We start from the raw sequence: 20,839 nt of genomic DNA, 5'->3' as shown, positions 1-20,839 counted from the left end.
CTATAATATATGTATCCTGTGGAAAAATAATAAAGGATGGCTTACATTGTCCTTGCAACCCAGGTGCTGATGTGGGTTTTCTCGCCATCATAAAGCTTTGCCAATCCAAAATCTGATATTTTTGGGGGGAGTTCTGCATCGAGCAAAATATTAATGGCTTTGACATCTTGATGTACAATCCTTGGCCTTGACTCCTCATGGAGGTAAGCAAGTCCTCTTGCTGTTCCCAACAATATATTGAATCAAGTAGGCCAGCCAAGGTGCAAGTTACTTGTCTCTGAAATATTAGTGAACACGTCCAATCAAAATCAAGGCTCATTTTATAGACCCAAAAAGGCATTTTCTTCTTTATTCTGCAACTGGACCATCAACATCAAGGCTCAATTTATAGACCCCAAAAGGCCTTATTAAATTATCTGAATTCCCTGAACACATTCTTAATTTTTAGTGGTGGGATCTCCATCCAGTGGTGGTGGTTCATGAACATATCTATAAACATTGTGTATGAATAAGTAGGATATACATCCATCTGCTAAGGTATATTCAAATCTGGCATGCCAGTCCCCTGCCCACTACCAAAAGCCAAAGCTAAATTACAATTACAATTAATTATTAAAATGTGTATTATATAAAAGGAAAGAGTCCAAAACAAGTACAAGGGTGCACAAAGGGGTAAAAAGAGTATGCGAAAATCATTTCCCGATATTTATCACCTTCCTTCTCCTCTAATGCTAGCGAGCAGTGATTAAGTGATGTTTACAGAAGGTTTAGGGTCAATCTAGGGAGTGTTAGCACCACTTGCATTGCTGCCTCCAGATTGATAGTTGAGGCGAACATTACTACCCTTGGATGAAGTTGATGGGGTATCATCCTCCACCAAAAATCTACTTGTTAACGATGTTGTTACACCTTTAAAATCATAATCTGTCAAATAGCTTGGCTTCGACATGACAGTGCTTATGTCAATGTCTCCAGAGAGCATTGCAACCACACGTGACATAGATGGTCGTGCCATCGGTGATCCCTACGTGCACAGGAGAGCTGCTCTTATCAATCTAGTTGCTTCAGTTTCATCAAACTCTGTCAATCTCGGATCCATCAGCCCCAAAGTTTGGTCGTTTTCATGTAGAGTCCATACCTGAAAAACATTATGCCACGATCAAAGGAAAGTATAAATAAGTTTTTCACAACAATGCCTAAATGAAGCTAGGCGAATGCAATTCCTACCCATTCAAGAAGATAAATCTTTTCTGGATCCAAGTTATTGTAAGAGTTTGGTCTCCCGCTGAGGATCTCTAAAACGACGACTCCAAAACCAAACACATCGGCCTTCTCTGTCAAATGTCCAAACATTGCATACTCCGGTGCCAAATAGCCTCTGCAATGCAAGATAATCAAATGGTTGCACAATGTTGCTTGAGATCATTAGAGGCATTATTAACATGTGTGTTAAAATTTCATGCAAGTATAAATGTGTGTGGCCATAATGTATGTATCCTCTGGAAAAAACAATAAAGGATGGCTTACATTGTCCCTGCAACCCGAGTGCTGATGTGGGTTTTCTCGTCATCATAAAGTTTTGCCAGTCCAAAATCTGATATTATTGGGGAGAGTTTTGCATCGAGCAAAATATTACTCGCTTTGACATCTCGATGTACAATCCTTGGCCTTGACTCCTCATGAAGGTAAGCAAGTCCTCTTGTTGTTCCCAACAATATATTGAATCGAGTAGGCCAGTCAAGGTGCAAGTTACTTGTTCCTGAAATATTAGTGAACACATCCAATCAAAAACATTTCTTGACAATTTTAGAGTGCTTGAAACTGCAGACAATGTTGTTTCTATGCAACCTAAAAGTAGATAGGTTTGTACCAAAAAGTGCCTGATCAAGGCTCTTGTTTTCAAGATACTCATAAACCAAAATGCGGTGGCTGCCTTCGATGCAGCATCCATACAATTTCACTAGATTCCGATGTTGCACAGCAGATATGGTAGCAATTTCAGATACAAATTGACTGTTCCCTTGGTGAGATGCTACTGAAAGTTGCTTAACAGCCACTACTCTCCCATCAAAAAGTGTACCCTACAATGTACACAGAAACACAATTTAGTGACATGAAAGGAAAGAAAAAATAAGCTTTATTTTCTTCTCTCGCTCTCTCGCTCTCTCTCCCTTTCTCTTGTCATTACTTCAAGTACATGATACTGATGTAATACGGATTTCACCTTATAAACAGGGCCATATCCTCCCTCTCCTAACTTATTTGAAGGATTAAAATCTTCGGTTGCAGCTCTCAACTCAACATAACTGAAAGTATTTGGTTGAGGGCCTAATCCTAGAATATCTGCACATTCACAAAACAGTGTGACATAAGTTTTACTTTCGTGAAAACATTTTTACTTGTGTGTGTTAATGTCAGAGCAGAGAAACCTGAATTGGATACCACTAATAAAATGGTTGTTTACCTTCGTCATCCTCTTTTTCTGATTTTTTCCTCATATATAGAATCGCAAATATTAATAGCAAGCTCACAGCTCCAACAGGAATTGCAATACCAACTATCAACCCAGTCCTGCTCTTCTTTCCTGGAGTAGTTGGTGGAAGCCCGGAAACTGTTGGTGTAAAATCTGAGCGATAAAACAGAAGAATTTTTCAGTGTCAATTAACAGCAGAAAAATACATTTAAACCATTCACAGGAAATCCAACTGGTTAACACAAATTATACCTGAAGCAGCATGGACGGCTGCTATTAGTGGGCCGTAATAACCCTTCTCGGGTATCCAATAAGTCCCTTTACCAGCCCAGAACAGATGAATTTCAAGATAATTCTCTGACACGCTAACATTGAATCTTTTCATAATTCCTAGTTTAGCCCCACCTGCCTCCTTGGATATGTCAAAGTCCTTCGTCCTGCGGGTACCCTAGCAACCAAATGAAGAGATAGGTGATAATTCTAGTCTCCTTTAAATCACTGTCTTTAGTTAATGTAGCTTAAAACATCGAAAACCTGTCCAATGAGTGTTTACTTAAAATAAGTCAGAATTTTTATTCTATAAGCAGCCTTACTTGAATATAGATATCAAATACACGTCGTCCTAGACTTTCCCATTTTTGCGAAGTGCGACTTTCATAAACCGTCTCTGCAAAGTGCAATGTTACAGTGTAAGGCCCATTCTCAAGGCCCAGGCCATAGTATCTTAGTGATCCTGGGGACACTCTTGAAGTCTGGAAAAGCTCCGGGGTCACATTTGTTCCAGTGACTTGTGCAAGGGTATTTTGCAGAAACGATTGGTTTTTTCTTTCATAAAACAAACCGGCATTGCTGACAACCCATTTCTCTGTACTGGTTACACTGAATGTTGCTGGGCCAAGAGTTGAGTCTTCAGCCTCATACAATATGCCATCACTTCCCGTCATTTGCGGTCCACCACAGTTGATTGAGAAGTTTGCATCTGTAAAGTTTCATGTAATACCAGAAGCTAGCCATGATTAGCGATGAAACGTCAAATTGAAGACTCATGCTAATGTTCATCTGTCACATATTTCTAACCTGTTATGCGTATTACTGAACTTATGAAAACATGCTTGCAATCTATATCCATATGTATACATAACTAGAGAAGCAATGCCTTTTCCTCTAACATGACATTGCGTTAAAATAGTAAATGATGGGTGACATAAGAGCAGATTACATCGTGGGGCATTTCGATTGCATGGAAAATTTCTCTGGAGGCAATTCAATCCAGGAAGACTGCAAACACAGGGAACAATTATTAGTTATCCAAATAGAAACATGTAGTGGAAGAGTAGTGATAGTATTGCTCGTCTAAAAACGAGTAAGAGAAACTTCAACTCACGTTATGTTTTTTTTGTCAAATGTGAAGTTGTTGACCACTAAGTTCCTGCATAAAATCATTAATCAATCAACATATGAAGAAATATATCTTTATCAAATGAAAATTCCATGTACAAGATCAAAACTTAGTAGGCAGGCAAGTAGCACTGTGAAAACGAATCTCAGCGATAATTTTTTGTCTGAACATATTCTGGTGATTTAAACTGTAAAATGAAGGTGAAAGATAAAAGAACACGTACAGTTGCGATGTTGTGGTCACCCACTGGGGAAAGCTTCCTGATAAAAAATTGTAAGACAAATCTCTGCAAATAACAAAATAGAATCAGAAGACACAAAATGCATGAAAGTTATTAAGAACTTGTGTAAGATAGGATTAGAATGCTTACAATTATACACAAACACATACATGCACCGTGCATTCTATATGACTACTTTAAGAAAGAGAAAATTGTAGCTATAGTCCCTTAACTTTAAGTCAATTGTAGCTTTGGTCCCTCAACTAAAAATTCATTAGATATAATCCTTCAACTTGTCAAATTATGGAGCAATGATCCTTCCGTTATGTTTACTGTTAATGTGCTTGTGTGGCAGTACAATGGGACTCACATTATGTTAAATGGGTGCCGAATGGGATAAAAAATTAGGTATATAACTTAGATTTTTATTATAAATATTCTACAAAAGAAACAAAAAATAAAAATAAAACATGATTTCCCCCTCCCATCTTTCATCCTCCCCATTCCAGGATCTCCATATCTCTCGTAGCTCCACTAAACCACCTTCAATCTTCATTATTCGGGTAGATGGGGACCTCGGGATTACGGGTAGTGCTACTCCGTTCACGGCCAATTTGGGTTTGTTTTGGGTTTTGAGAACCATTTGCGGCGGGGCAAACTAATGGGGTTTATTTTCAGAGGGTTTGGGAGGAGCTTGGCAAAGCAGAATTGAGAGGGATGGAGTCAATTGGTGGTAATTGTGACAGTCTTGCTGTTGTACAGAGAACTATGTTTTTAGGGTTTTCAAATATTTCTGCATCTGCCATCCATGTAAGCACCTCAAACGGAGAATTTGACGGTTTTAGAAAAAAAGGACTTATGCTCCACATTTTATTAAGTTCAAGGACTATATCTAATGGAATTTTAGTTGAGGGATCAAAACTACAATTGACTTAAAGTTAAGGGACCATAGCTACAATTAACTCTTTAAGAAACGAGAACTTACATAGTCTGAAGTTCATAGCTCTTTTGGCTCGGAAGAGGTCCGGAGAGACTATTGTTTCCAAGAAACCTGGCCATTTCGATTATAGTAGAAGGCACCCAGAAAAGAAAAAGAGATGAGCAAGAAAAAGGTCAGATGTGCACAAAATCTAGAAGGACTGGATCTTCAATCAAAGTAGGGAATGTTAAAGATTTGATAACTTATGTATGATAAGGCAAGAAAAAGATATAATAAAGACGGGGATTACAAGGATGTAAGAGAACTCAAGATGAACAAATAACTTGGGAGTTGGCCTGTCAAATTGTTGAAACTGAGATCCCTGCAACACCAACGATAAGTTGAGCGGAGCAATCAAAATGAAAGAAAACTAATTGGTCTCGTTGGGACTCAAGCTTATATTTGCTGGTACGTACAGTATCTGTAGACTTTGATATTCTCCAATATCAGATGGGATGGTACCAGTGATTAATGTGTTTCGCAGTTTTCTGTATTCCAAAAACATAAAATTTGATAAAAAAGTAGATGCAGTAAGATATCAAATTTCAAAAGGAAAAAGAAGTTATATGAAAGTATCTGGATCGATGAGAATCTTCACTTACAAATCAGTCAAGTTTTTCAGATTTTTTATGAAATCAAGAGAAGAGCTCCCATTGTATATATCACCGATTCGCCTACATCATTATATGCAAAATAAACTGAAATCCCGTCTTCGGAGAAAGAGAGAGAGAATTACAAAATATGAAACATTTGTACTTACAGAGATTTCAATGAGGTCAGTTGAGAAAAGCTGGTTGGTATTGGGCCTTCGAAAGAGTTCCCTTGAAATTGCCTACAGAAACATATAAGAAGCTTGTGAACAAATTATCCATCTCAGGTCTGCTTTCATAAACTGCAAAAGATCAAAGGTTTCTCTACTTACAAATCAGTGAGTTGTGTCCAATTCCCTATGAAATCAGGTATCTTTCCTGAGAAAGGACTGTCCGATGCCCAGCTAAAATTCAAAAAGTGGACTTATACTAAAGCTCATTCAAGAAAAGCAATCTCAAAGTACTGGATAAACGAACAAATCTAAAATACGATTTAAGAGCCGTTCTTACGGGATTTGCATGTTGGTGAGGTTGGCAAATGTTGAAGGAATTTCACCACCGAGTCCACAGCTGTCCATGTAACTGTGAAAATCATAAGGCAACTGATTAATACCCATTTCATACAATAAAGTGCAATTTTTGCTCATCCGTAAGGAATTAACATGTAATTCAAATTTGATGATTTAACGAAGCACTTACAGGTTCTTGAGCTTGACTAAATTACCAAGTTCTGGAGGGAGTGTTCCGGAGAAATTATTTGATCCGATGTCCCTGCAAGTCATGTTGAACGGGCAAACACTTACTTGAAAGCAATTATTGAAGAGTGATAGAAGGTTGTGTTGAATTGTAGGTCTATAGCTGATTAGGAAATAAGTTATGTATCAAATTTGTGTATTCACTTGAGTTTAAAATACCAAGTGTGCAGCTCTAATGTAGTAAGGCAAATAAAGCCAGGTGTAATGATCCTAGCAATTAGCTAGATGTAAGGCTGAGATTGTTTTGTGAAGAGAGAGAATCCACCTTGGATTCTAACGGTTATGTAAAGCACATAGTGTGTGTGAATTGTAGAGAGATGAAGAGAATATGCTCTGCTAGATTTGCAGAGAGAGAGAGAAACCTTTAGAAAAAATTTCATGGCTTACAAATATGTTAGCTCCTTAAGGTTTCCAAGCTCCTTGGGGATGGGCCCAGAGAATGAATTGCCGCCAATTGACCTGAATGAAGATATCATTTAGTGAAAGATAAGCACCATTAAACTTAATTACATTACATAATAGGAAACTAGTACTGCATTATTCAATAAAAGCATAATGATTTTTTTGTAGATTATGGCATAAATAGTAGCGAAAATGTGTAAAGAACATAATTGTAGATTATGATATTCATAATGAAGTATACAAATTGCTACGGGTCTCATCAGAAGTATGAGTACTTAAAGAAATGTTCTCTCACTACTTACAATCCAGTCAATGCAGACATATTGCCAATGAATGCCGGTAGGGGACCAGTGAAATAATTCTCATCGATTTCACTACAAAAATTGAAAGGAAGTGTAATCGTTAACTCTTAATCTTACAACATAACCATATTTTTGTTGAAATCCCACATCGGCTAGAGAACTAAAGAAGGAAGAGTTTAAATATCCAAATCCCACTCCAACTAATGCCGAGGCCTTTTGAGATAAACCTCACACCTGACGGATTGTGCAGGTGGTAATTACTAAGTTGGAGACAGTATCGATGTTGTTGGAAGTGAGCCTTTGGCCCGTCTCTTTGATAATTCTACAATTTTTAATATCCAATATGATTTTGATGAACCAAAAATAGAGAAGGGAGTTGGAAAAAATTCATACAAAAATGTGAGATATCTCAGAGCCACAAATTCTTCGGGAAACACCCCTCGTTTGTCAAGAGCATACACTCTCCTGGAAAGCAAAAAGATTGAACATTTAGAACTACATAAAATGGAGTGACACGGTCAAATTATGACGTTAACATATATAGGTAGCAAGTGAAAAATCAGCAGTTGCATGGAAATCTTGTTCATCAAGAGAGAGTAGTTTAACATACAGTTTGGTGATGTGGCATGCAGTACCGTTGTCGTAAGTACAGTTGCAAACGATGGCTGGGTTGAAATTGGGGCTATATATGTCGGTGCCGTTGATGGCAGATCCACTGCAGGGTTCTCCACTGATATTCCACTGCCCCGGCACTGCTTGTGTGTCCCATTGTTCAAATATTGAGTTCAACGCCCTCACTGCACTCTCAGTTAATTCAGTCCTTGTGTGTATTAGATTATATCACACCATAATTTGACTTGTGTTACCACTTACCAGACTATCTCGAACCAAACGAACGATCAAATTGATTATTACAAAGGAAAATTACCCCTAATTTTTGGATGTTTTGTATATGAGAAGAAAAAGGGCTTTACAAATAAGTTCTTCGAAACTTCATTTCATATAGTCAAAAAACACTTAAAATGTCATTTTGTTGAGGGAAAAAAAGCCCAGTTCCTGGTCAAAAACACTTAAAAGTGGCAAAGTGTGTTGTGTGTGGTGGGGGGAAGAGAGAGAGAGAACCTTCAGATGGATCAGTGGTAACATTTTGAGTAAAGGACAGCTGAAACCAGAAGCAGCTGAGGAAGCATAGTAATAGTATCCTCACCATCAACTTCATCTTCATATTGTACATGTGCAGAACTTCCTCTCCTCGACGGCGTGAACTTAAACGACCAACACTTATATTCCACTGGCTGAATCATGCATTGCATGTAAGAAGAAGAAGACCATTAGATTTTAGTCATATATTGACAACGTATACATATATAATATAGGGTAAATTACAAAAAATTAGCTCAATTATGAGTCGAATCACAATCTCATATCTCATATTTTAAATATTGCAATGTCATAACTCAATTTATTAAGTCGTTACAATGTCAGACCACTGTTAAATTTTCTGTTAATCTGACAGTTAAATGATGAGAATATACATATAAGGTTTACAGGATTCACTGCCCTGGACGATGTGAGATCTTACAATGTATGTAGACAACTTGCTTTCTCTTAGTCTATATATTTGCTAGTAACGTCTTAATTAGGACGACTGAGGTAATTTTGACTTGCTTTCTCTCGGTCTATATATTTGCTAGTAACGTCTTAATCGGGATGACTGAGATAATTTTGTATGTATGTAAACAACTTACTTTCTCCCAATCTATATATTTGCTAGCATAACGTCTTAATTGGGACTTTAATATTTTGTATGTATGTAAACGACTTTGCTTTCTCTCGGTCTATATATTTGTTTGCATCTAGAAAAATTCATAGTTGCATACCAGTCAACGAATTAAGATCCAACTTTTGAGTCTTGACTAATAGTATCAATTACAATGTTCTGACAGACAAATTCGTATTACATATAATTTTTCATTTTTTTTCAAAAATTATATATATATATATATATATATATATATGTATGTATATGGCTGTAACTTTTTATCTAATTATTTGTTATTTTTGGATTAATTTGCAATTTTAGGTTTATATGTTACTGATTTTGTTTTTCTATCTCTAAAATTCATTTTCACTTCCTAACAAAAAAAAACATTATCTTAATTTAAGAATAGCAGGCGTCGAATAAAACATACAAAATCATAATAAAACAATTAGCGTTTAAATAGGAAAAGAAGGATTCCGATATTTATTTTATTCCCTAAGAAAAGCTTGAAGGTCCAAAATCTTCGAATTTTAAAGCTGAATCTGACACATTTCCTGGTGTTTTTAACTTTTAGACCTAAAACCTTAGATCTCAAAGCCAACCATTTTCATTCGTTCAAAAAGAATAAACAAACAACCAGTACAAAACCATGGACTTTATTATCTTCAATGTTCAAAAACTCTCAAAACTTTTTAAGTTTGAAGCCCTCTTTTTACTGAGGGATCCAATTAAATTAAAAAATTGTGCAAAGAATCTTTGGCAACTCCAACCGAATTGTAGACTGAACGAATAACTAGATTAATGGAAAAAATTGCAAAGCCAATATCCAAACTCATAATCTATGTTTCATCAAACTGTGAGCATCATTGTTCTCGGGTTTGAGATTGGAAGATGGTGATGTTCGTAAACTTGTAAAGAGCTAACCAACGAGCAAGACATTATTTACACCATGCATCCATTGACATATGGACCCGTGAGGTGTACAATGGTGTGCAGTGCAGGGGAAGGGATAATGTAGCTGAAAATACAGTTTAGTATACCAAGTGTCATAATATAATTGGTTGAATTTTTTTTTTAAGTTTTCAATCAATTGTATTATTATACTTGATGTATCGAAATGTGTTCCGGTACATGAAAAAGTCTCTAGCATACTACTTCCATAGACCCTGCAACAAATGGCAAAGCAACAAATACTCACCAAGAATGAGGTCAAACTTGGTAATTTATCCCATAAAAGTCCGCCATTTTCTCAGTTGGCAAAAATTCTAGGATAATACTTTGTACTCACTAGAATACTAAATACCCTATATAATATTTTTCAATTTGACTTAAAATAATAGAGGTGTTATTTAAAGGGAAATTTTATTTGAACCCATACTTTGTATCTCAACATCCAACTTACTTTTTATACCCACATTGTATTTAATTTATCTATCATTATCTCTTTACGCCCAACGTTATTTCCAAAAGCGCCCTTATTTATCAAAACTCAACTCAATCAAAATCTTTTTACACCCAACTCAATCTACTTAAAAATAAAAAAAATCAAAACCCTAACCAGTCCATCATCTCCATGGAGCAAAGCCCATTCTCTCTCTCTTTGAAAAATCCTTCCATCTCCCATAGTTGTCATTCTGCACCCCCATCTACTACTCCGTAGTCATCCAAATCTCTTCCTCTTCCTTTTCTTCATCATTTGACATCTCTAAATTTCTAGAGCACTAATTAGCTTAATAATTGGTATGTGTTCAATCGATTGGTTCGATTTTTACGTATTGATTCCTTTTTCTTTTCAATTACATGAGCTTCTGGTTAGAGTGTTTAATGAGTTTGGTATGTTTCAATTAAATGAGAATCTTCTAAACTCTATATTCCTATCTGTGATAAAAATAAAAATAAAAGGTACGTCCATGATAAGTTCTGGTAGATCAATGAATATTTTTAACCGTGGATATTTATTAGATACAAAAGTTGCAAACAACAATTCACATTACATTGAACTGTGGTTAAAAAGTATATCGCCTTTGCACGTTTTAAAGGTGAACTCATAGCTAAGCAGTTTTTATTGTGGAGCAAAACTTCGGGAATTGATCTAACCTGGATGTGTAATTGAGTTTATGCATTTTAATGATTAAACTGATAAATATTTCAACCACATATGGATTTAATATCGTAGTATCTTTTAGTCTTTATATGCCACAAAAGTTACGAACAAAAATTCACAATACATAGAATTGTGGTAAAAAAATATATTGCCTTTGCACGTTTTATAGGTGAACTATAGGTAAACAATTTTTATTGTTGACCAAAACTTCGGGAATTGATCGAACTTGAATGTATAATTGAGCTTATACATTTTAATGATTAAATTCATAAATATCTCGACCACATATGAATTTAATATCGTAGTGTCTTTTAGCCTCTATATTGGTATCTGTGGCAAAAAAATGGGCACATCCATAAGAAAATTTTGTAGATCGATGCATATTTATTAGATACCAGAAATTATAAGTCTATTCGCGAAAGTCTAAGTCAATGCCATGTACAATATTTGTTAAGAAATATTTGGGAAACTGTTATTAGCACCCCAAAAATCTCATTCTACACTTTACACAAGTGTATTTTTCTTTCTAATTATAGAAAGTTTGGAGTGCTAATAACAATTTTCTATATTTATATACATTTTATTTTAGTTTGGAAGTCGACTTCTTCTTTTTTTCTTTCTTTATCAAGTTGGCACTGACTGTGACCCTGTGCAACTAGCTGTTGATTCGTTTTGAATAATCAACATTATTTCTTACAATGTCTTGGGCGTATGAATAACAGAAGGAAAACGGTCATGATACAAGTTGAATAAGAGTAGTACTAATTAGTAAACAACTTGTGCATGATGTTTGCTTATAATCAAGTGGTATGAAGGGACAAATGTGTATGTTTCATGCATGACTTGGAATAGTATTAGTAAAGTCACAGATGCCAATCAACTTGTTGTCAAGTGGCCCTTTACCACAATGGTGAAAAAGTGTTGTGCTCTTGCATGACAGTCTGGATTTGAATTCTGTCAGTGACTAATCTAACATCTAACTTACTACTGCTATAGCTCGACTTAAAAAAAAAATCGAAATGTATGTAGTGGATAAACACAATCTCAAAATTTAATTAAACTCACATAACAACGATAAATAAAGGCATTATCACAACTTAGGAGTGGTGAGCAATCCCATTAAAATAGAACTTAATATATACATATAAAAAACAAAAACAAATTCATGCAAAATCTCCCAACGACTAATATTATTCCAAGTCATGCATGAAACATACACATTTGTCCATTCATGCCACTTGGTTATAAGCAAACATCATGCATTTACTAATACTATTCCAAGTCATATAACCTACACATTTGTCCCTTCATGCCACTTGGTTATAACTTATAAGCAAACATCATGCATTTACTAATACTATTCCAAGTTGCATCCACTTGGTTATAAGCAAACATCATGCATTTACTAATACTATTCCAAGTTGCATCCACTTGGTTATAAGCAAACATCATGCACAAGTTGTTTACTAATTAGTATTACTACTATTTAGCTTGTATCATGACCGTTTTCTTTCTGTTATTCATATGTCTAAGACATTGTAAGAAAAAATGTTGATATTCAAAAATAATCAACAACTAGTTGCACATGGTCACACTCAGTGATACTCCCAACTTGATAAAGAAAGAAAAGAAGTCAACTTCCAAACTAAAATAAAATGTATATAAATATAGAAAATTGTTATTAGCACTCCAAAAATCTCATTTGGCACTCCAAACTTTCTATAATTAGAAAGAAAAATACACTTGTGCGGAGTGTAGATAGAGATTTTTGGACTGCTAATAACAGTTTCCTAAATATGTTTTAACAAATATTGTACGTGGCATTGACTTAGACTTTCACGAATAGACTTATAATTTCTGGTATCTAATAAATATCTAGATTGAAAATATTCATCGATCTATAAAATTTTCTCATGGATGTAACCATTTTTTTGCCACAGATACAAATATAGAAGCTAAAAGACAATACGATATTAAATTCATATGTTATAAAATGCGCAGATTTTACAATCTAATTCCTCGAAACATAACTAACCTATAATTTGTAAAACCAGGCGCTGAGCAAACCCAGTTTCTCTGCCGTTGCAGTCTTCTTCACAGTTTCTTTACTTTCATAAGGACACGAGAAGAATAAAAAAAAAAGCCAATCTTCTCCAACTATCATGGAATGAAAAGAAAAAAAAATTCAATTTCAAAAACATAGTTAAAATCATATTGATCCCCATCTGCATCTAATTTTCCTGTGTAATATACTACATGATTTTCAAGACTATGCATAGCTCTAATTAAATTTATATTTTCAGGGGCTCGTTTTACCGGTCTGATATGATTGCCATTGTGTATATGAATCAGTAGTAGATGATCCTAATTAATTTACCCTTAATTAGTAGAAAAGATAATTATGAAAAATTAAAGAATGAAAAAATAGTATTATATTTAAAATAGAAGAATGATAACAAGTGCATTGTAGCACCACTCTGTAAAGTTCAGTGGCAAGCTCAGCTCTACACAAATTTTTTTCATTTGTTTTACTGACAATACTAATATGAAGAAAAAGTAGTCAAGAAAGAGAGGCAATGTTAGAATGCGCAGATTTTACAATCTAATTCCTCGAAACATAACAACTAACCTATAATTTGTAAAACCAGGCACTGAGCAAACCACGTTTATTTTTATTCAAATTTTCAGTAACTACAAACAAGAAACAAAATAAAAAAGAATGAAAACTATCGCACAAATGAGTAATGACCTTAATCTGCTGCACATGGTACAAACAACGGAGATCATACATCATGAAGATTCAACTTCCTCAACGTTTGCCGTTCGCCTTTGTCTTAAAGGAGGGCTTGAGTATTCCATGCCGGTATCTGATGACGAGATATTGGATGACACTGAGGACTCCGGGAATGAGCTTGTTACTGGATTTGGCTGAGGTGTTTCATTTCTATAACTCTGAGAAGAAAGAGAAACTGGCCGCCTTTGTGCTTCCGGTGTTTGATTCCCCTGAGCTTCTTCTGCGAGTTTTCTTAGAAGATTCATGACGGTTGGAAGAAACCTTGATGAGATAGACAGTATTCCTGACAGCTGGTAAAAACAAACAACAGAAACTAAAATTAGAAACTGCTTCAATCAAGAAAATTACAATTTGATGAGAGACTGTAACCAAAAAGGCCAGCCCCGAGTGAAGTCTCTATCAAATTAGGATCACCAGCTGTTGTATTCCACGTTCAATCCCAATTTTGCACTCTACTAAGTGAGACAAAAAAAACTCAGTTTTATACTTACAGCGCCATGCTGGAACTGTCCCGTAATGTCCATCTGTACCCATAACGCCTTTGAAAGTAAAAATGCAACAAATAGAACCATGAGGTAGAGAGGGTTCCTGTTTCATTTGAAGAAAAAAGGCACAGTGATTAACATATGTGCAAGACATTAGGGTCTGGACACTTAAAAATGTCCAAAACCTAAAACTCGCAAAAGGAAACAAAAAAGAACGAAAGTAATTACTTTAAAAGCATCATAAATTCGTTAAAACCAAGAACGATCATCGCCATTATAGCCCATGGAGGAGGTAACCAGTTGTTACTCCGCTTGTGAGCCTCCTGAAAGTACAAAAGCAAACAACATCATGATCAAGCAGAGCTATAAGCATAAAGATAGGGAGCTCGTTACAAAAATAGTATTAGGATGCTAGGATTTTTCTTTGTAGAAAAAACAAGAATACACTGAACTTGATTATAAGTTGGTCCTATCTGACTAACTGTTCCCAAGTCAAGAATCAGCTCGATTTTCAATATGAAGTGTTTCCATATGTTTGGTTTCACTACTAAACTAAATCCAATTTACATAAGAACTCCCGCCCAAAATGTCATCCGAGGACAATGCAGGCGTCCTATTTCCACGTTCCTCCTACCAGTTGTTCATTACTTTTGCAGAAACATGTTCCAATATTCATATTTTCATAATCCAAATCTTCAAAGAACATTTTATAAAAGACAAAATCCATTTAATCGGGATGCAACTCTGATTAAACGATATAAAAACAATTAGACTACTGAAGTTAAACTTAAGTATACCTGTGCCGAAATAGCTTGAGTGACGCTATATTCCGTCTCTGCTTTGAACTGCCTCCACAATGACTTGCACTGTACTGGGGTAATTAAGGTATCCTTTGAAGAAACCTAGTTTAGAGTTAACCTTAATAAGAAAGGAGTTTCATTATAGAAAAAATTTACATAAAAACCAAACCCATAAATTAATGGTACCTCTTCCCAAGAGCTTGAGGCAAGAGGATCTGTAGAAGGTCCTAGTTTCCTATTTTGTGAAGATGAAACAGTAACAGTCCCGTCCACCAGAGAAGAAACGAGGACATTTTCAATATTATCTGGCTTCTCATCCAAGCGAATGGCAGCCATGGTCGACAAAAGCTTCAGAGACTGCAAGAAAGAGATGATCAAACAACTAAAACATCACTTTAAGTCACAAAGATATATAACATGTACTTCCACAAAAGTTCCCAACGATTACCGCAGTTCGTGCATCCTTGGTAATACTTCTAATGTCTTCGTTCCCAGTCCAAACCCTAGGCATTGAATCGCTGTCATAATTGAAGACTGCGGCAAACCTGAGAAATGACAACAGAAGTGATCAGCAACCAAAATAACAACATGAAAAAGAAAAGAAGATTTTTAACGACTTCCTACCGATCCTTCATGTGGATCATAATTTTCCCAGCCTCTTCTCTTGCTTTTGTCTCCACCACATTTCTCGCATAATCCTTCAAATGCTGCTTCATTTTGACAACCGTTTCATTGTCCAACTCAAAATTGGCAACTGCAGTTGAGAACTCCGATACTGCAACTTTGGTCTCACGATTAAGTAGTTTTCGTATCGAAGCCCAGGTGTCTTTTGCACCAGTTTCCAGTAGAGCCTCTACAGGACCGCTTAAAGACGAAGAAAGTTTTTTCTGAAAAATAAAAAGGGTATTGCATTAAGAAATTTGAATAACTATGAGCCTAATGTTATAAGTATACTCCTAGAATAACCAAGACTTTGATACATTATCAGAGCACAACCTCATAGTTGGAATTCAATTCTGCCAGTTTTGCACCACGAACCGATGATGCATGTGCATCTATATCACGTTGAAGCTTTTCCCGGACTTTTGAAGCATCCCAATTAGCTTGTTGTATGGCAGCATCTGAAGGGAGAAACATGTTAAAGTAATGAAAGAAATATTTTGGTTGACAAACATGTTAATTAGCTAAACAAATCTATTACCTGCACATCCTTTCTCAAACTCAAGCATAGAAGACTGAGCACAGGTACGAACAGATGAAGCGAATCCTTCTCCTTTGTTCAACGACTGCTCCAGCCTCACTTGAAAATCTTCAAGGGCTTTAGAACGTAGGTGTCCGAGCATGGCCGAGTACGCAGGGTAAACAAACTGGAAAATTCAGAGGAAAGCAAGATTTAAATAAAAATAATAATTCGCATTAGTGGCAGCTACGAATTTACAAAGTTGAGCACACCAAGTCGAACAGACCCTTTAACCAGTTTTATTTTGAACTTTGAAGACAATCTAAAGTATAAGGCTATGTTACTTTTCGTGTATTACATAACAAGCAAGCTCTATTTGTCCTCTCAGTTTCTCAGTGTGAGATTAGGGACTTTAAGCTTCTGGTAATGTAATTCGATGGAGTCATGCTCCGGTAATGATGTTTAGCTGTTGATTTAAGCATAATTCTTTGATAGCGATACTTGAAGGATAAGGTTTATGTTGCCAAACCACTTCATTATCCTGGTGTTCATACTGAGATTGAGGCCACAGTAACGCGGTATATGAAACTGACAACCTAACTAAAACCACTACTAATAACGACCTCCTTATGTTGCAAAAATTGTCTAAGAAACTGAAAACTTAACTGTACACTCTGTTAAATTAGAGAGACAGAGAGAGTAGACATACATCCAATGCTTTTGACTCCAACAGTTGTCGTTTTGAGTTCCTTACACCTTCATCAAAGTAGATGGCCTCCATGTCATACCTATGATGCATAAGCGAGATCAAGACATACAAAATAAAGTCAGAACTAGAAAATACATATAAACATTTAGTTTTAGTGGCAAAATTAAAACCCAAAAAAAAAAAAGGTGGACAGTGTAACATGTGAAAAATGCATTCAAGTTACATGATTGAATAAAAACATAATTAAACCAGAGTCAAACTTACTCGGAAAGATAGGTGGCTAGAATGGAACTGAGCCTTTTACCAAAGCCTTGTACAGGACCAGTTTCAACAGCTTCTTGCAGTGCTAACCAACCCTAAATCGTGTTCACCCAATGGCCAATAAAATTTTCTTGAATATGCTAGAAGTATAAGCATCTCAAAAATGGAGATAAATGACCACATACCTCATCATGGACCAACTGTTTGAATTTCTGGTTGGCAATCTCTTCACACCGAACCGTAGCAACCATAACCTAATTAAATCACAGTATGTGCATATATATTATATGCATATGAGAAGTGAAGACCACAAAATATCAATGGGAAGAAAATAAACTAACAAACCTTGTGAGCGGGAAGATCCAAGTCCTTGTTCTCTTTGATTACTTTCCAAATCTGTTGTGCACTAAAAGAAAATCCTGACGCAGGGACAACACCCCTTCTATCGCCAGCAAGCCCTCCTGGAGAAATAGAATGGAAAAAGCGCTGCCTCAATTGAGCAACCTGCATGATAATAACCATACCCGTAAGGTACCACTGTAAACTTTTACAATGAATGAAGGACATCAAACAATCATGTATATATACATATACAACTCTTCAGTGGATGGCATAACACACACCAGGAATCAAAATTATAAAATAGAAATGTGATGACAAATAGGATTATTGGACATGATAATTGCTTCTGATAGTAGAGGGGTTACCTCCTCCTTAAACTTCTCCTCCTTCTCTTCGTAACTGGACAAAGCAACTACTTCTACCTTCACATCGAAGAATGATGTATCAGAGACAACAAACTTGACTGATGAGAACATTATACAGAGCAAAAAATGACCAGAGAATAGAGAAGAGTATAAGAGATCTCACAGTAAAAAATTCACTCAATGGGGTGCTTTTATGGGCTTGAGGCTTCGGTACTCCATCCCATATCTGCAGAATTTACAATACTAAGAAATGTATGGGGAAAAGGAATAAAGTATAAAAGCAAAATAGAGCTGAAGACAAAAGTACCTTCTGTATATCTTCCCTTAGCACAGGTTCCAGGTATTCAAAAGGGGTCTAAACGAGCAGCCACATACAGAAAGTATTAATATGCAACAAGAAAATCATTTCATGAGGACAACATAACTAGACAGATCCTGTTAATATGCATACGCAGTACGCTCGTACCTTTGTTTTATCACGTATAACAAAAAGTAACGTTGTTTTACGGGGGCTGAATAGGCGCATCATGACCTAAACACATTCAAAAACCAGAACTTCATTAACTTCGACAGTAAATGGTGAGTAGATGGTAGAGATGTAGGCATGGTTCTAGAGTACCTGAAAAACTGTTTTTAGTAAAGGTTTATTGGCAGCTTGCTCCCGACCAATATCATGACACCACCTGTATACAAATCCAATCTCCACTTGATATATCTAAAAGTAATTTCAAATTACAGGTAAAAACTACGTATATTCTGTAAATTAAATTGAGCCTACGTGTATTCTATATATCCTGGAAATTAAAATGTCAATTAACATTAGGATTCCGAACTAAAAGTTCATAACTAGAAAAGCCCATGTTTTCGTGAAAGGTAAAACCCTAGTTGAACAATCAATGAGATGGTATCAGAAGCTTCTTTCCTAAGTATATAGATAATTGATAAACCAAACTCACACCGGCTTTGCCCTTCTAAAAACCAACTGAACTAGATACCAATACATATGACAGTCTTAAAATTGAACTAGACACCTCTACTAATTTGATGTAACACTTAAGGGAACAAGTTCAACATACAACCACTAACAAATTGGATCGACGACTACATATATAGTCATTAACTATGCAAGTAATGTAGACTATCAGCCAGGCGATTCCAAGACAAATAAAAAAACAAAAGCTTACATATTTATCAGCACGATGTCTGAAACTGCCAAGGCAAATAGGGCGCTTTGTTTCTCGAATGTAGTATCATCCTGGAAAATAATAGATACACAGGAAGCACGAACAGTTAATAAATCCGGGAAGTTTAACTATATAACATTTTGCAGCTCTTACTAAATCCTCCCTAGAAAAACACAATGGAATTCTAATGAAAATCTGATTACCTCGCCCCTCTCCCTCCCATCAGTCCCCTCCAAATCCATGGCAATCGTGCACGGCTCAATGCCAACACACTTGGCAATCCAAATACCCTTTGTAGTTTGGCTCCTAAAACAAATCCACAAAATCAGATAATCCTCTCTCCCAAAAAGCACTTATTCCAAAAGCAAAAAAAAAAAACCAAAATTGACTACACAATCAATTCCAAACTCAGAAACCAACCTTCCACTGTAAGCATCCATCTCCCTAAACTTAGTCCGAAACAAATGATTTAACAAAGTGCTTTTCCCTGCAAAATCAAAAGCCATAAGCACCAAAAACCTCAAAACTCAACCAAATTGAACAAAGTTTCAAACTTTTACCGCTGCTCTGCGGACCCATGATTGCAACAACCGCATAGGAGAGTCCGCACTCGGTAAGCTTCACCTCCTTCACGAACCTGTCGAGCCCATCTGCGTTAAATTCTCCATCGCCATAGATAAGTTGCGTGGCGCAGCAATCTTCGTCCATCTCAAAACCTTCAAAGTTTGCAACTTTCTTTCAGCCACCGACTTGTATATATATATATATATATATATATATATATACTTATACTTGAAGAGGAAGACGACCCAAGATTCTATATGCTTCCTTCGACCTCAAGGCTTCTGAATTAAGTACGAATCATAAGCTCTTTGCTGGTAGGGGAGGCAGAGCAAGTAAGAGAATAAAGAGAGAGAGGCTTCAATTTTTTTGTGGAGTGTCGAGATCTCTCCTTCTTCAAATTTTATTTTTTTTAAATTTTAAATTTTATTTTACTGGATTCAAGAAATGTGGGCAACTTGTCGTTGAACTCGTTTGGATTATCGTTGGTGTCGAAGCGTATTCGCCACCCAACACCTTCGTGTTTATCGGTCGCTTGTCAAAAATTAAATTAATTGGGTAAATTTTATGTAAACATGTTTAACTACTGTTAAATTTGGGAGGAACACAATCGATTTGTTGTTCAGTTTGTTAAAAGAATTCGCTTTTATTCTCAAAGATTTCAAGTTTTGTTTCCACTCCCCCTATTTCAATAAGGAAGTGTTATTAGTACTTCAAAAATCTTATTCTACATTTTTTATTTTTCTTTTTTAAATATAGAAAGTTTGGAGTGTAGAATGATGAATTTGAACTACCAATAATAATTTTCTTTCAATATTGCTAATATCATAAAATACAAATTGAAAAATATTTATAAGTAGAGAAAATTAGATTACAAATTTTAAGACAATACTAGCGTATTTTCAGGACATTGGATTAAGACGTGCATGTTTTTCAACACCAAATTTTGAATATAGTGAATTACAAAATTTAAGGAATGTACTACTTTAATTCCTTATTAGTAAATATAGGAAAGTCAAAAATTAAAATAATTTTCTTACTTCTCACAAACTTTCTTATTTAGTATTTTCACAGTATATAAAGAATAAGACTTGGAGGGAATGTACGTTCATGCATATGCATTAATTACTTTGTAATAAGATAGCGTAAATGCATGCATGATAAAAAGAATA

The 20,839-nt window shown here is 35.6% G+C and overlaps 2 protein-coding genes across 5 annotated transcripts; both read right to left on the bottom strand.

The window, feature by feature from the left end:
- Positions 1 to 318: 318 nt before the first annotated feature.
- LOC103438143 (probable LRR receptor-like serine/threonine-protein kinase At1g56130) lies at positions 319 to 8,475 on the bottom strand. The gene is made up of 24 exons (XM_029102970.2): positions 8,243 to 8,475; positions 7,731 to 7,917; positions 7,514 to 7,585; positions 7,121 to 7,192; positions 6,804 to 6,875; positions 6,361 to 6,432; positions 6,172 to 6,243; positions 5,994 to 6,065; positions 5,832 to 5,903; positions 5,674 to 5,745; positions 5,488 to 5,559; positions 5,322 to 5,393; positions 5,078 to 5,143; positions 4,096 to 4,158; positions 3,858 to 3,902; positions 3,693 to 3,751; positions 3,067 to 3,452; positions 2,726 to 2,921; positions 2,465 to 2,626; positions 2,225 to 2,343; positions 1,871 to 2,081; positions 1,528 to 1,759; positions 1,228 to 1,378; positions 319 to 1,138 (listed from the first exon to the last, which is right to left on the bottom strand). Exons 1-24 carry the CDS (start codon positions 8,352 to 8,354, stop codon positions 1,025 to 1,027), a joined length of 2,823 nt encoding a protein of 940 aa, XP_028958803.1. The 5' UTR covers positions 8,355 to 8,475; the 3' UTR covers positions 319 to 1,024.
- A 5,163-nt stretch (positions 8,476 to 13,638) lies between these two features.
- LOC103419777 (protein ROOT HAIR DEFECTIVE 3 homolog 2-like) lies at positions 13,639 to 20,122 on the bottom strand. 4 transcript variants are annotated; one of them, XM_070821278.1, is made up of 23 exons: positions 19,667 to 20,122; positions 19,527 to 19,593; positions 19,310 to 19,412; positions 19,107 to 19,177; positions 18,542 to 18,605; positions 18,389 to 18,454; positions 18,230 to 18,277; positions 18,086 to 18,148; positions 17,923 to 17,979; positions 17,561 to 17,719; positions 17,401 to 17,469; positions 17,219 to 17,310; positions 16,955 to 17,033; positions 16,267 to 16,432; positions 16,062 to 16,186; positions 15,690 to 15,952; positions 15,514 to 15,610; positions 15,252 to 15,422; positions 15,063 to 15,167; positions 14,494 to 14,588; positions 14,272 to 14,368; positions 13,776 to 14,070; positions 13,639 to 13,677 (listed from the first exon to the last, which is right to left on the bottom strand). In XM_070821278.1, the coding sequence occupies exons 1-22, from the start codon at positions 19,812 to 19,814 to the stop codon at positions 13,777 to 13,779; spliced, it is 2,499 nt and encodes an 832-aa protein (XP_070677379.1). In that variant the 5' UTR covers positions 19,815 to 20,122; the 3' UTR covers positions 13,639 to 13,677; position 13,776. The 4 variants fall into 4 exon arrangements, 3 of the variants coding, with proteins under 3 accessions (XP_070677379.1, XP_070677380.1, XP_028958806.1); XR_003773628.2 differs by having other exon boundaries at positions 13,639 to 14,070; positions 14,150 to 14,368; XM_070821279.1 differs by lacking the exon at positions 14,272 to 14,368 and having other exon boundaries at positions 13,639 to 14,070.
- Between the last annotated feature and the right edge of the window lie 717 nt (positions 20,123 to 20,839).

This window comes from Malus domestica, chromosome 05, assembly GCF_042453785.1.
Source record: "Malus domestica chromosome 05, GDT2T_hap1".
Classification (NCBI taxonomy): Eukaryota; Viridiplantae; Streptophyta; class Magnoliopsida; order Rosales; family Rosaceae; genus Malus; species Malus domestica.
Note: the sequence above shows the minus strand (reverse complement) of the source record. Positions and strands in the feature narration are given on the sequence as shown.

Excerpts from the sequence above, each read along its gene's own strand:
- LOC103438143 (XM_029102970.2), bottom strand. The coding sequence starts at position 8,354 with ATGTACAATATGAAGATGAAGTTGATGGTGAGGATACTATTACTATGC. Across the intron at positions 5,394-5,487 it reads TATCAAAGTCTACAGATACT|GGATCTCAGTTTCAACAATT; the intron begins GTACGTACCAGC and ends TTGGTGTTGCAG. Across the intron at positions 3,752-3,857 it reads TTTGACAAAAAAAACATAAC|TCTTCCTGGATTGAATTGCC; the intron begins GTGAGTTGAAGT and ends CTGTGTTTGCAG.
- LOC103419777 (XM_070821278.1), bottom strand. The coding sequence starts at position 19,814 with ATGGACGAAGATTGCTGCGCCACGCAACTTATCTATGGCGATGGAGAA. Across the intron at positions 18,149-18,229 it reads TAAGGGAAGATATACAGAAG|ATATGGGATGGAGTACCGAA; the intron begins GTACTTTTGTCT and ends TAAATTCTGCAG. Across the intron at positions 17,311-17,400 it reads AACAGTTGGTCCATGATGAG|GGTTGGTTAGCACTGCAAGA; the intron begins GTATGTGGTCAT and ends AACACGATTTAG.